Here is a 13,947-nt window from a genome sequence, read left to right on the forward strand (position 1 = left end):
GTATCATAGATATATAAGCTGGACATACTCAAAGCATGACTATACATTATTAAATAGATTAACTTGTGGAATAATACAAAAAATATTTGTAACATTATCCAATTCATACAATAGCCTTTGAGATCGTAGGTCTAAGGTTGACTTTTGTGTTAATATGTCTCAAGATATGATGACTAAAAATTCTTGAAAATATGTCCCTTGATTGACTTACAAAATCTTATGTATTGAATATTGTTTGCGAGTGATATGTCAAAGTGATTTTGATGATGATCGCTATGATGATGATCATATTTTATTTAATCATTTCAAGCCAAAACGTCATTAACAAACAATAAATTATAACAATAATTTATTTCAAAGAAAATGGCTGAAACATGAAATACTACTTTTGAATTTTAATTTTAATTGTTGAGACACAACTTTGTAAATTGTATTAAAATTTCGAATTCACTTGATTATAGTTCATACATAAAGAGCCGAAAGAAGGCAACTTGAACAAAATGTTTCTGTAACATTTTGAGAGACTTCCTTACTAGTCCCTAAATAATATTCTCTTTATTCATCCTATTAGATTCTTTCTACTGACAATGAGTTTGCTTTGAACCTCAGCAAATATTTTCAGGTCCTGCTTTCATTATATTTAGAAAATTTGAAATAAAATTTAGCCTCTCATTGCTTTCCTCAAAATGATTTGTATAAATCTTGGGTGTCTTTCCAAAGCGACTCCTTCGATGACAGCTCTTTCCCAAATCTTTGTCATCAAGAAATCCTTAGCGAAATTTGGTAAACCACATTATTAGGTGAGCCACAAATGGCAACCGCACAAATCCAAGATTTATTGCAGGACTCCATCACTAGTCACTATATAAATAGAGGTATAGGAATTTTTGATAATTATGATTTTATCTAATTACTATGAATACGATTAAAAACTATATTTATATTATATGAATTTTTCACATCAGCTTTGAATTCACCAAAGCAATACTTTATTTAGCTTGATCAGCAGTTGGTACGGCACAACAATTCCAAAAAGGAGGGCTGGTCCAATGTATGTTATTGAGATACCTTGTATTTTAAGTTGCTTAGGGTGAAGTCACATACTTCAATGAATGCTTTTACCATTTGTGACCATAGATGGAAATAATCAAAGATATTCAAAACGCTATCCATGCGGTATGCTAAAAAAAACACCGAAATTTAACCCTAACAATTCTAAGAATGTTTTGGAGAAGAGCGCCTCAACTGTCATGACGTTTTATTAGATTTACTGTGAGCAGCACTGAGAGGGGTGGAAAGAAAGTAAACTTAAATCCTACTCCGTATATAGTTAAATTTTTTGGATGAATTACTTCGAAGTTGCTATTAAACACAAGATTTAGTCCAACAAAGACTTTTTTATCATAAATATAATCATAACTTCCCAACCAATGTTGTATAGTGAACAATGGTTAAAATATTAATCCATTATCTTAGTCAGTTTTTAACAAGATTGAATGTACTACCAATGTTCCAATTAGCAGAAAATGATCCAATCCTGGATCTTTTGTGTCCTAAAATTACATTGCTCTCAATACCGACATGGAAAGAGCTGATGAAATAGATCTTTGATTTTGAATAATTAAATTTTATATCCTCTAAATATTGAAACCATATTAGCTTCTTAATTACAAAATTGTTATTGCCAAGAATCTTATTCAATGTTATGTAAGACGTCAAAGAATAACTCCTTCGTACTTATCGAAAAAAAGGACAACCCAAACTGTGTAAACGTATAATTGTGATGGAAATTTCCAAAGTTTCATTAAAATTAAATAAAAAAGATGTGAAGTTTAAAATAGAGAAATAAATTGATTTTATAGCTTATATTCTTCCTTAATGAAAAAAAAAAAAAAATCCAATTATAGAAAATATAATCCCTATACTATAGCTAGTATATATTTTTTAAATTTATTCATTCTAAAAGTTATTGTACTTGTAATTCTAATATTACTTACTTTTCTTATAAAGAGTTATAACATGTTTTAAACAAAATATTACGGAAATAACAAGAACAAATGAATATAACAACTATATTTAATTTTTCAACATTAAATAACATTCAATTATATCGTATATTTGTTACTTATAAATATTAATTTTAATTTCTTTCTTTCCGATATTGAAGGAAAAGTCTAAATTTATGTAAGGCTTCCGGATTTCTATCATGCCGTTATAGTTTTGGGATCCAAGCCTTTAGAAAATACAAATTTGACCAGCATAAGAGAATCTGTATTCACCATAATAATTTACAGTTTTGTTCAAAGAAAATAACTAAATCAAGTCCTGATGCTTCTAATGTTATTTCGAATATTATCAAAATGCATGTCTCATTTCATATTGATAGTAATCCAAATATTGTAAGATTCATGGAACTTCATACTGGCAATGTAATAAATTTCTTCTCGATACACCATTACATAGTCCATAAAGTCCCAAAGATGTATTTACTATTTCTCACCTGAAACAGGATCATCCACCGGTGGTTTTGCAGACAGTAAGGGTATTTACCCTATCATACTTGCTAAATCCGGCGTGACCTAAACGAGACACAACTTGTTTTGCTCCATTTTCGGTATATTTATCCACTTGTAACACTTGTTAACTAAAGCGTTCAGAAGGTAAATAATCAGCTTTTCTTTTCTAGTAGTACAACTTTTGTATAAAATTAATCAAAACTTCAAAAAAGACAATTAAAGTAATGTTCTAAAAACTTTTTGATAGCCAGGTATCTATATAGTTTAAATTTTGTTTCTTAATTCTGATGATCGAAAACGATTGATTACTACTCCAAGCACTTCAATTCATCCACAATGGTATGGATGAAAACAACTTGATGAAATCAATAAATCATCAACGTTATCCATTCATGGCATATAAAACCTCTACTATTTTATATGCAAAACTTAAATGTGTACAGATGATTGAGGACGCTATATATTTTCGTTGAGTTTATTATCAATAAAACCTACATAGTACAATCACTATAAGAAACAAAATATAAAGATATAATACCATACTTGTATCTACCTAATTTCATAATTCTCATTAGCTATTTTGTATCTTCATCATAGGTCCTCATCGTATTCCATGAATAATTATTAATTACTCATTCTAAATAGTAAATACTAAATATAATTCAAGGAAAGAGTAAAAATCCAATACTCAGAGCTGTATTTGAGGCCACTTTTTCAGTGTTCAGGTCAAGTCCGGGTCATCATGCTCCGGGTCTTCTGGTCCCAAGTCATCATGCTCCTGATTTTTCTGGTTCCAAGTACAAGTACTCATATTCCGAGCCAAAGGGACAATAAACAATGTCTTGATATACATATAGTTTAGTCCAAGGTAAGATATCCTTTCCCACAAGTTATTCTTTAATCTATGACAACACTTATTTACTTTTGGACTCAATTAACTTTGAGTTAGCATAGTGAGGATAAAAAGTAAAGGAATAAAAGAATAATGAGGACAGCTTTGGTAAATAAAATATATATTTAGGTAGGGAGCACTCTCCTTGAATAACTTTACAACTGCAAAAATCCAGACCTTCTTTTTTATAATAGCTTGGAAATAATACCATCCACCGATACGTTAAAAAAAAGAAACTGAAAATAAATCTGACAATTCAAAGTATGTTTTGGAGGAGAACAGCTTAGATGCCATAACGTTTCATTAAATTAGCTGTGGTCAGGATCAGCCCGTGCTTATAGGCAAATGCTTAGTGTGCATGATTCTTATGGGGCGCGGGAATTTGGGAAGAACTATTTTACTCGTACGCTTAGCTTGTTTTTTAGTTCTTTTTAAACATACGTACCTATGAAGCACATAAAATAATTCCACTAATTTAATACTGTTTTTCTTTAAGGCAGGACAGTTTCTGAAGAATTGAGCTATTGTTTTTTTACCCAGAGATCGAAGGCTTTCTTCTCGCCCGTATAGTAGATATAGTGTGACTCTGTATTTTAAGTATGCATGTTTTGACGTAAATGGATCAAACACAATTTTATTTATGTAGTTATTTGTTTGTATATAAACATTTGCATTGATCGTATGTCTGAAAACAGACAACAGACAACCTCTTTTGATCCCTTATTTCAATTTGTAGTTGGATACAATAAATACCATTGAGAAAGGGGTTATATTCTCCATTGTCCCTCAGATCTTCTTTAGGGACTTCAATGCCAGCCAAATTTCCGAAGGTGTTGTGTTGGAGACCGCAAGGACGTCGTGTATTCTTACCGACTTGAAGTAGCTTTTGATTTTCGTTGATAGGGATATTTTGATCTCTGGATTGTCTTCGATTGGTACATTTGCACCAATTTCTTCACAAGTAAGTTCTTAACAGCTCTTCTGATGGAACAAGCTTCCTCCAAGGTAGAATTTGGGCTGGGTTTTAGATTTTCCTCGGCATGCTCTGATGTATATTTTCTTCTAGGGATGGCAGTATTGTAAATGCATCACATCACCCAGCCAAACTGAGGCAAAGGCTGCGCTGGACCAAGTTGGGCAATGTCAAAACGTCCCAAACTACCTGGTATTGGTTCAGAGTGGTCCATTTAAAACGGGAAACAGCTTCACATTCCCTAATTACGACGGGCAAACATGTCAACATGCCTATTTTAACAGACTATTAGCCAATGGGGAAAAAGTGAGAAGAAGTTGGCTTCTATACTCTAAAAAAGAGGACAGCTTAAACTGCATCTGCTATAAACTTTTTTCGAAAAGAAAGTAAAAAATGAAAAAGGAAGGACTAAAGGGTTGGAAAAATGCAGGTCACTTGCTGCAGGACCATGACGATAGAGCCAGGAGCATAATACTAAAATGGAAGAACTTGGAGGCCCGTCTTGCAGAAGGGCTCACAATTGACCAACATGATATGGAACTTGCAGAGGCAGAAAAAAGAAGGTTGCACGATGTTTCAGGTCGATTGGTGACAATCATTTTTTGAAAGAAGTTGAGCTATTGACAAAATTTGATCCTGTAATGAAACAGTATGTCAGTATGGCGTCATGTAATTTACCTCGACAAAATATTCCAAAATGAACTGATTGAATCTATTAGCTCTAAAATAATTGAGCAAATTGTCTACGAGGTCAAAATGTCCAAATATTTATCAATCATTTAGGATTGCACCCCTGATCTGAGTCATAAAGAACAGCTGTCTGGCATAGTACCGGTCGTGTCACAAGAAAACATACCTCACGTTAAAGAGCTTTTCTTGGGCTTTATTGTTGTACAAAGTCGACAGGAAAACATTGTGTTCTCTAATCCTGAAAAAGCTTATACGAGCTTAACATCTCATTTGAGGATTACAGAGTATAGTCTTATGACAATGGGGGAACATGAAGGGCAAGAAAAAAGGTGTTCAGGTAAAGTTGATTCAGCTAAACTCAAGAGCTTCATTTATTCGATGTGGTGCCCACACATTAAATCTGGTTGTCGCAAAAAGATTTTCATATGCCCTTAAACACTTTTGGTTTTTGACAAATTTGTTCAAGCTCTTCTCAGCCTCCACCCAAAGGTGTAATGTCCTCCTGAAACATATGAGAATTACTCTGAAATTATGGGCAGAGACCAGATGGGAAGTAGGATAAAAAGTATTGAGGCAGTAAGGTATCAGGCTGAGCAAGTCAGTGAGGCTCTTCTGGAGGTGAGAAAAACAGTTGCAGATCCGGTGGTTAGAGTTGAAGCCCAGCTTTGGCAGAGGAGCTTGGATCCTATCACTTTTGCATTTGTACAACCGTATGGGATGATGTTCTCAGCAAGATCCAGTATGTCCGTAAACTGATGCAGTCGCCCTCCATGCTACTTAGTGTGGCTGTCGACTTGCTGAATAAAACCAAACATTTCCTTATTAGCTACAGAAAAGCTGGTTATGCTGCTGCACAGAGTTCTGCAAAACAGATGTGTGAGGAGATGAACGTGGAGGCTGAACTCAAGCAGAAGCGTTTGAGAACCACCAAAAGGCACTTTGGCTATGAGTCTCCAGATGAGCCTAGACCAGATGCACTTCGAAAATTGGAAACCTCATTTTTTAATATGGCGACGATATTGCAATCTCGTCACTTGATGAGAGATTTCAGAGCCTTGGAGAGGTGAATATCACTTTTTCTGTACTCCACGAATCCATCCACATAGGAAGAGAGGACCTGCTAGGGAAGTGCCAAACCCTAAGTCTTTCTCTTGCCCATGACAGTTAACTAGACATTGATGCCATTGCACTAACCAAGGAAATGGAGTATTTCCCACCATTGGCATCAAACAACATGACGACCATGGAAATCTTGGCCTTCCTGCATACAAAAAAGCTGACGTAAATTTACACAAACATGTGGGTTGTGTTACAAATCTTAGCCACCCTCCTCATTACAGTGGCTGCTGCTGAGAGAAGCTTATCAAAGCTCTAGTTAATATAAACAAACTTGAGATCAACAATACATCAGAAATGTCTAAGTAGGCTCGTCATTATCAGCATCAACAATGAGCTCTCATATCATCTACCGTATGATGCCCTTATTGATGATTTTGCTGTCAAAAAGACACAAAGAGTAGGGTTGTAGTATGTGATGTAAGACTATGGACATTGTAGTGTATTTTGTTTAGTGCATTTCTTAAGTTGTCACCACCGCAGGAGTTCCTGATAAAATCACAAATGTTAAAGGTTTCACCTTTTTTATTTATTATATGATGATTGTTCTTTTGTGTGTTGTTATATTGTCTTGTCTGTTGTTTAATTATTTTTTAAACAACATTTAACCTTTTTCAAGTTTTTGTGCACAAACAATTTCTGTTCTAAAAATTGCTGAATAAAACAATTATTAAAACATAGCTATTTGTTTGATTTCTTCTTTTGCAATGTAAGGGGCGCCACATAAATTCTTGCTTAGGGTGCCAAATTGACTAGGACCTGCCTTGGCTATGATTATTTATGAGATGAAGGAAATAGCTACAAACACCACTTTGTATCTACCAACCATATCAGATGGAAGATCTCCTATGTTGATCCTCAATTCTTCTCTGAGTTTTACATGTACCTACACTTATAACTCCTCAATGTTACCTCCCCCCTTCCTGGCATTTTTGAGTGAATACATTCGTGGTCACATATTATAGATTATATGTTTATCAATGATATCTCCTCAAGATTAAAAAAAGACTCGCCCCTAGAAGTTTCAAAGGGCAATAACGAATTATGTATCTTGGTGCATCCTTTTACTTCACACTTTCCAAAGTATTTCATTTAAGGGTGGAACTCTTCTAAGCATCGAAAGCATAATTGTTCCTTCTTTCCTATTTCCAACTTGACGAAGTAGGCTCATTGGCAAACCGAAATCACCTCTTCAATACATGATTAGACATACCACAATATATACATGCAAGATGAATTGATGTAACGTAGGCATTTTAGCCATTTTAGTTGAAGCGTGACCCATAATAGCTTTAATAATGTTTAACATTCTCTTTCTGCATCTCCTCCTCACAATAATCTTCAAGAAAAGCTTGAATGATCAAAAAAATTTAAATTTAACGATATACGAATATTACTCAGTTTCACAATGGCAATCATTTTATTTTAATATTGCAATACCCCAGATTAACGGAGACTATACTTTACAGTGCTTAAAATCTTACTCTTGACGAATTAAACGAAGCAATAAAATTTATGATTTATAATAAGGATTAATAGTTTTTAATAAATTGAGGGGCTTGCCGAAGCAAACAAGTGTACCAAATAAACACAAATTAAACTATTTAAAAAGGAAATAAGTGCGAAAACAATAAGAAAATTAATCAAACCGGTGAAGCGTGCTAGCTAGAAGCAGTAATCATTTTTGACATTTGAGGACCCTATTTGATATTTAAGACTAAGAAGCTCTTTTTACTAATGTCTACTACTACTGAAAACTTGAAATACAAATAATAATAAAAAATTTTTGACTCTATTTCATAAATCTGTTTTGACCCTCCTTTCCCCCATGGCTTTCAATATTTCAAATGAGTCCTCTGAATCCCTTCTGCTCTAGCCTTTAACTAATAGAATTCCCTTATTATTGAGAGTAATATCAAATAATAATAAGGATCAATACCCCATATTGCTCTTTCGATGATGTGGAAGACGGTGATTCCTTAATTCTAAGCATTGAATAAGTGTTTAAGTCTTTATTGAAGCGACTAAGAGGATATTTCTGCATTCATAATAGAATAATGTACTGCAAAATGTCCTCAATATTTAATTATGATATTAGAGCTTTCTTTTTGTCCAGATGTTCTTCCCTCTTTTTTGACATAATATACACAAAATTTTAAATATTAAGGACGGAATGATGTAAAAATAAGGATTTGAAAGGAGCAAGGAAATACATGGACGAACCTATGTTGACTTTTGAGGCCCTACATTTTAGTATTTTTAAGAGGCGAATAACAATACTTTGGATATTATTGTGCATAGCTTCTTCTCTAATAATCATTTGAGGTAGTACGCTCTTTATTATAAACTTAATTAAATTTATATTACTTGTGAGTCATCAATCTATTCTATTTATAAAATAAGAAAATAAATATTGAATATCTTTTATGATTATTGACATTCAAATTTCCCGGTGTATGTAAAGTATTTTATGTGATTTAATAAAACAGTGCAATACGATAAATTGGAGATTTTGGGTTTTTTTATATAACTTTTATGTCAATAGCTTACATACAAGTTTTAAATTTTGAACTTATATGAATCTTTTAAATAAAAAACATCAGTATTGAGTTAGTAGTAATTTAATTATTTATTAATGTTTCTAAATATACATATTTTACGAGACAGTTTGAAATGTTTCATAAAAATAAAAATACACCATCTACATCTCTACCCTTTTCAATTTAAATCTTGATTTTATAAAAACACCTTGCACAATTGAAACACACTTCTTTAACTCTGGTTGATGATGAGGAAGGAAGCTAATTTAATAAAGGAGTGCTTGAAGTTGAAAACGGATTCAAGATAGAAGATGGGGTTAAGGTAAGAAACGGATTTAAGGCAGAAAGATGGCTCGAAGTAAGAAAGTGATTTAAGGTCGAAAGAGGGTTCGAAATAAGATACCGACTTGGAAAGAGGGCTCGAGGTAAAAAGCAGATTTATGGTGGAAGGGAAGCATGATACAGGAAACAGACTTATGGTAGGAGAGTTTGAGGTAGGAAACTGACTTACGATAGGATGAGTGCTTGAATTTATAAAAATACATAACGTAGGAGGTAAGCTGGGACTCGGAAGAAGGCTCGAGGTAAAAAAGAATTTAAGGTTGACGAGATTGATGTAGATAAAAACTTTAAGGAATGTTCCATAATTCCTTTTAGATTTTTTTTTCCTTTTGTTACCTCAATTGATCCGAAGAACTATTTTTCCTTTCTAGGTATTATTTCCTTTCTACTGTTAGAAGAGCTTCTTTAAATAAATATTTTTCAAGATTCGGAATTGGTTTATTCCTTAAATGAAATTATTCTCTAATAGCCTAACCATTTCATTGCTTTACTGTTGAGTATTTAATAAACGATTCCAAGATGATCAGAAAATAAAATAAATACGTGGAATTTTTTTATTCCTTCATCGTATTAATGTATTCTGATAAAATTTTTTTCCAATTGAACCATCTAACTCTATCTCATTTTGTAGGTCTTGCAGGCAATTTGGGAGACGTATTATTTTCTACTTCAATTAAGTAATCAATACTTTCCTGATTTTTAAAAGGTTCAAAAATCATTCCAAAGCTTCAATCAGCAGAAAAATTGGAATGATTTTCTACTAGAGAATGAACAGAGATTTTATCCACTTTCCCCTACATTACATTATATACTAAAAGATCCATAATAATATAATTTGTGTTCTTACCTTTGACAATCAATAAAAAAACAAATGGCAAAGAAATATATTATTGAAAAAAAATGACCCATCCACAGTTGCTGTATTTAATTTGAAGTCAAGGAGCAACATTATAATGAAATATTTCATGGTATAAAAGTGATTCAGTACAACTATAGCCTTTCTTGCGACTTTCCTGTCATAAACATAGAAGAAGTAAAATTATATAAATATTTTTGAAAAATTACAATACACATATTTAATTGTTCTTCTTCAACAAACATTTATTTATATGTGAGATGTCCTGTCTCCTTCATCAGCAAATAAATTGATTTTATATAAAGATAGGAAATGAGTCTTTCCTCTTTGAATATATCTATATGGAATGGACTTAGCCTCCGAAAAGTGAATTTCAATAATTAAACTTTAACCCTATTATCTTTAGAATAATTGGATTGTATGTTTAAATCTTTTCTTTCCATTTTAACACAATCCAAATGATTTTTTATTGAACTATTAAGTTTTAATGTCCAGCCGTATTAAAAAAAAAAAAATAATAATAAGTGTGATTTTTGTTTAATTGTTATTTTACTTGTTTAAAACTATTTATTATAAAATTTTACTATATAATTTTTTAAATTTTCTATTTCCCTTGTTCTTATTTTCATTCTTTAACCCGTAATCGATCAACTTATTTTATTTGTAATTACTGCATTAATTTAATTTTTATATTATAAATTAGTGAATTACTAAAAACAATAAAAATTAATCATGTTATCAAAACAAATTTCATAGCTTCATACTTTAGTTATAGTTCAGTATTAAAATTTGAACATAAAATTAGATATTGCTAATTTTTTTATATCTTTACTTACATAAAATAAAGAAACTGGCATCAAAATCAAATGTAAATAACTAAGATAACTCAACATGATCAATTATTGGTTAATTACAAATAATTATTTGTTATTAAGTTCATGTTTATTTTATATATCATTTGAAAATCGTGTTTTTTTCATAAATTTTGCTATTTTTAAACTAAATATATGACATATTTTCCCCCCAAAAAAGTATGTATTTTTTTATTTGTTCTTTTTTTTAAAAACTGGTTTACTCGGTTCATGTTAACGGTTCTAATTAAAGGTGTGAATGCTGCTCCACAGCCTCGCATTTTTAATTGCTTTTTATATAGGCATGATTACCTATAAATATCAGAGGGGAATACATATTTTTACCATTTAAATTAAGCACAAGAGGGAATTAATCTTTGAGAGCAAAATCCAAAACTGATCTTAGTTTTTTATTCATTCTTTGGTTTCTAGCATATCTAGGCTTATAGTCATTTGGGACTAATAACGTCAAATGATAGATTTTTCTTAGTGGCTAACTCAAAATATAGTGGCTGTAAAGGATGTATATATATATATATATATGTATATACATCATGGTATTAAAATCCTACTTAGTCTTTTATTCGATACTGTATTAAAATATTTTCAAGTGATTTTTCATTCATAGCACAACTATACACCTGTATTTCTATACAATAGCAAAAACTTCTTCATAAAAATAATAAAATGGTATATATATATATATATACGACAAGGGATCAACAAGAAACTGTAATCTTGTCCTAAGTATGTAATAACTAATGTTGATAATCCTGTAGAGAAAAACGCGTGCAAGGAGAAGGGGGGAGATACACTTATGGTATCATTGTTTAAAATACTGATGTGATTATCTGCTGCCTGCTTTATTATGATTTTTGAGGGTATAACGAAAATATTTATTAGCAAAATGTTTAATGGAGATATACTACGTATAATTTACTTAGACGTTTATTATCCGTTACAGTAGATTTGAAAACGTCACACTCCATGAAATTGTAATTTATTATGAACTATATTCTCAGAATAGTAACTAATGAAACGACAAAGTAGAGTATTTCAAATATATTTGAAGTTCCAAGTTTAAAAAAGAAGGCTTAAATTAAATATAATCTACAAGCTAAAAAATAAACCATCATCATAATATCATGTTAAATATACAAAATTTAACAATTATAATCAGATAACTAATGATAACAATAAATTATAAATAAAGAATATTGAAATAATAGTTTGATCCAAATAATATTTTCTTGTTCTGACATGGGAGTCTAGTTAAATATGTCATTACTTTAGGTTGCGAAATTTTAGCCAGACGTGGAGTTTAATTAAAAAGATGATCACCTCTTTTTCTTCATGTGGAAGTTACTATATACAATTGTGCACAGGATAGATATATTTCTCTATCATTTCTTATGATAAATTCCCATTTTCTTTTACAATAAGTTATAATAACGCTAGGGAAAAAATTTCAACAAATGATAAGTTAAGGTGATAAATTTCCCCTCCATAGATTTGCTTGTCACTTTTATCCTTAGATGATCTTTATGTTAGGTTGACTGATGAACACCAAGAGCTTTACGCCTCTCTTCTTCTTGTTGTGCAAAGTTTTCCATAGAATAAGGGATTGGACAACAGAAATAAAATATACATTAGTATTCATAAGCAACTAAGTAAATCGTAAATTTGGATATTTTGTAAACTTTTCGAGAAATGAGATTAATTATAAGGTTAACAATAATTTGTAACAAGAAAATGAATATAAATGACCGAAATCTTGGAAAATAAAAGGAACAGAAAATATTTAATTAAATAATATTAAACTTATCCAAAATAACCTAAAAAATATTTATAATGTACCAATCAATTTTGATGTCTGTTTGATAAATAGTAGAATCTTTCTTATCAAAGTTTTCCAGTTTATTATTTTAACGAATATGATCCCCCTTTTCTGTAGGAAACTTTTTCATGAATACTGATAGTATTCGACCCTTACTATTTGATGTACTTTATCTATTTTAATGCAACGATCTGGTATTCTCACAAAAATTAATAAATTTTAAAACTTTTTAGACTGAAACAACTTTTAATAATAATATATTTACTTATCTATTCATAGCATATTCAATGAAGTAATTATATTAAGTTATGAAACAGAAGAAGGTAATATTATGAAGACTGATGTATAGCAGATCCAGGGTGTAGATGCCTTGTAATCGACAAAAGGAAGGTTATCTGAACCAAAGTCCCATAAGAAGAAATACGTCACGAGATTTCAGCGCCCCCTTGTTATAGATGCCAAATGGACCAAAAAGTTCTTAACACAATAAATGAATACTAAAAAAATAATTTTATTGAGCTTAATTATTATGAAAAACTGGAATAATTACTTTAATAACAATTTCTTTATCTTACTTAATTTCACATACACATTCTTTGTTTTCCGAAAGTAAAAGAAGCTATTCGATTTTCTTTGCTAATCACAGCTTTCATTCGTAAATGTATGTGCATTCTTATACTAACATACTTAGATACAGTAGATAATAAAAATTTATGGCATTTGGCGACATTTATAGACGATTTAATTAATGGAACCGATACTTCAGTTATTGAGTTTACAATTTTTTTCATATTTTGAATTGATTTACGTAAGATTTGAATAAAGCCTCTATTTTTGCAAATTGATCCAAGAAAGTTCTTGGTGCAATATATTAATTGGACAACCTATAATTCGTCAATGAATCTTAACTGAAGTGAATTCTTAATGGTTTTATTAGACCAAAGACGGATTTTGGAATGTGAGGACTTCCAGCTTAAAATTTTTATATGGTTTTAATTAAATACCGAAGGGAAGCGCATTTTTAAAGACTTAAACTTTGATTCTGCGTCCCAAATTTTGACATCTTTTTCCTTCAACTTCTTCGTTAATTCCTTTATTTCTGCTTCATGGACTCCAAGTTTGATTTGTGTGTTGGTATTTATTTCCTTTAGGTGATTTACCTCAGGAGAAATATCTGTAATATATACAATTATTATTTTCTAAGGATAAAGTAACTTATGCAAAAAATTATATATATTTCATTATAAGAAGTGTCATCTTCTGTTGTTGATGAAATTAGGTTCATGTTCACTAAGTCCATCTCTCTATTTTCGGAAGTAGGAGGTTCCAAATAA

The 13,947-nt window shown here is 31.0% G+C and overlaps 1 protein-coding gene across 20 annotated transcripts in view; it reads left to right on the forward strand.

Moving 5' to 3' along the window:
- LOC121127247 (retinol dehydrogenase 13) overlaps window positions 1-13,947 on the forward strand; it is a 61,586-nt gene that overhangs the window by 36,461 nt on the left and 11,178 nt on the right. The window contains exons 4-8 of one of the 20 annotated variants that reach the window (XR_011782569.1): window positions 2,168-3,384; window positions 3,466-3,537; window positions 3,584-3,811; window positions 3,905-4,369; window positions 4,475-6,867. The exons of 3 other annotated variants lie outside the window; for them this stretch is intronic. Coding sequence is in view for 3 of the 17 variants with exons in the window: in XM_040722595.2 (XP_040578529.1) it covers window positions 2,168-2,504 (337 nt within the window). In the remaining 14 variants the exon portion in view is untranslated. Of the gene's footprint in view, window positions 1-571; window positions 2,059-2,167; window positions 6,868-12,892; window positions 13,341-13,947 lie in introns of those variants that run through there. 16 more of the 20 variants (XR_011782573.1, XR_011782567.1, XR_011782568.1 and 13 more) reach the window with 16 other exon arrangements.

Source organism: Lepeophtheirus salmonis, chromosome 12 (genome assembly GCF_016086655.4).
Source record: "Lepeophtheirus salmonis chromosome 12, UVic_Lsal_1.4, whole genome shotgun sequence".
Lineage (NCBI taxonomy): Eukaryota > Metazoa > Arthropoda > Copepoda > Siphonostomatoida > Caligidae > Lepeophtheirus > Lepeophtheirus salmonis.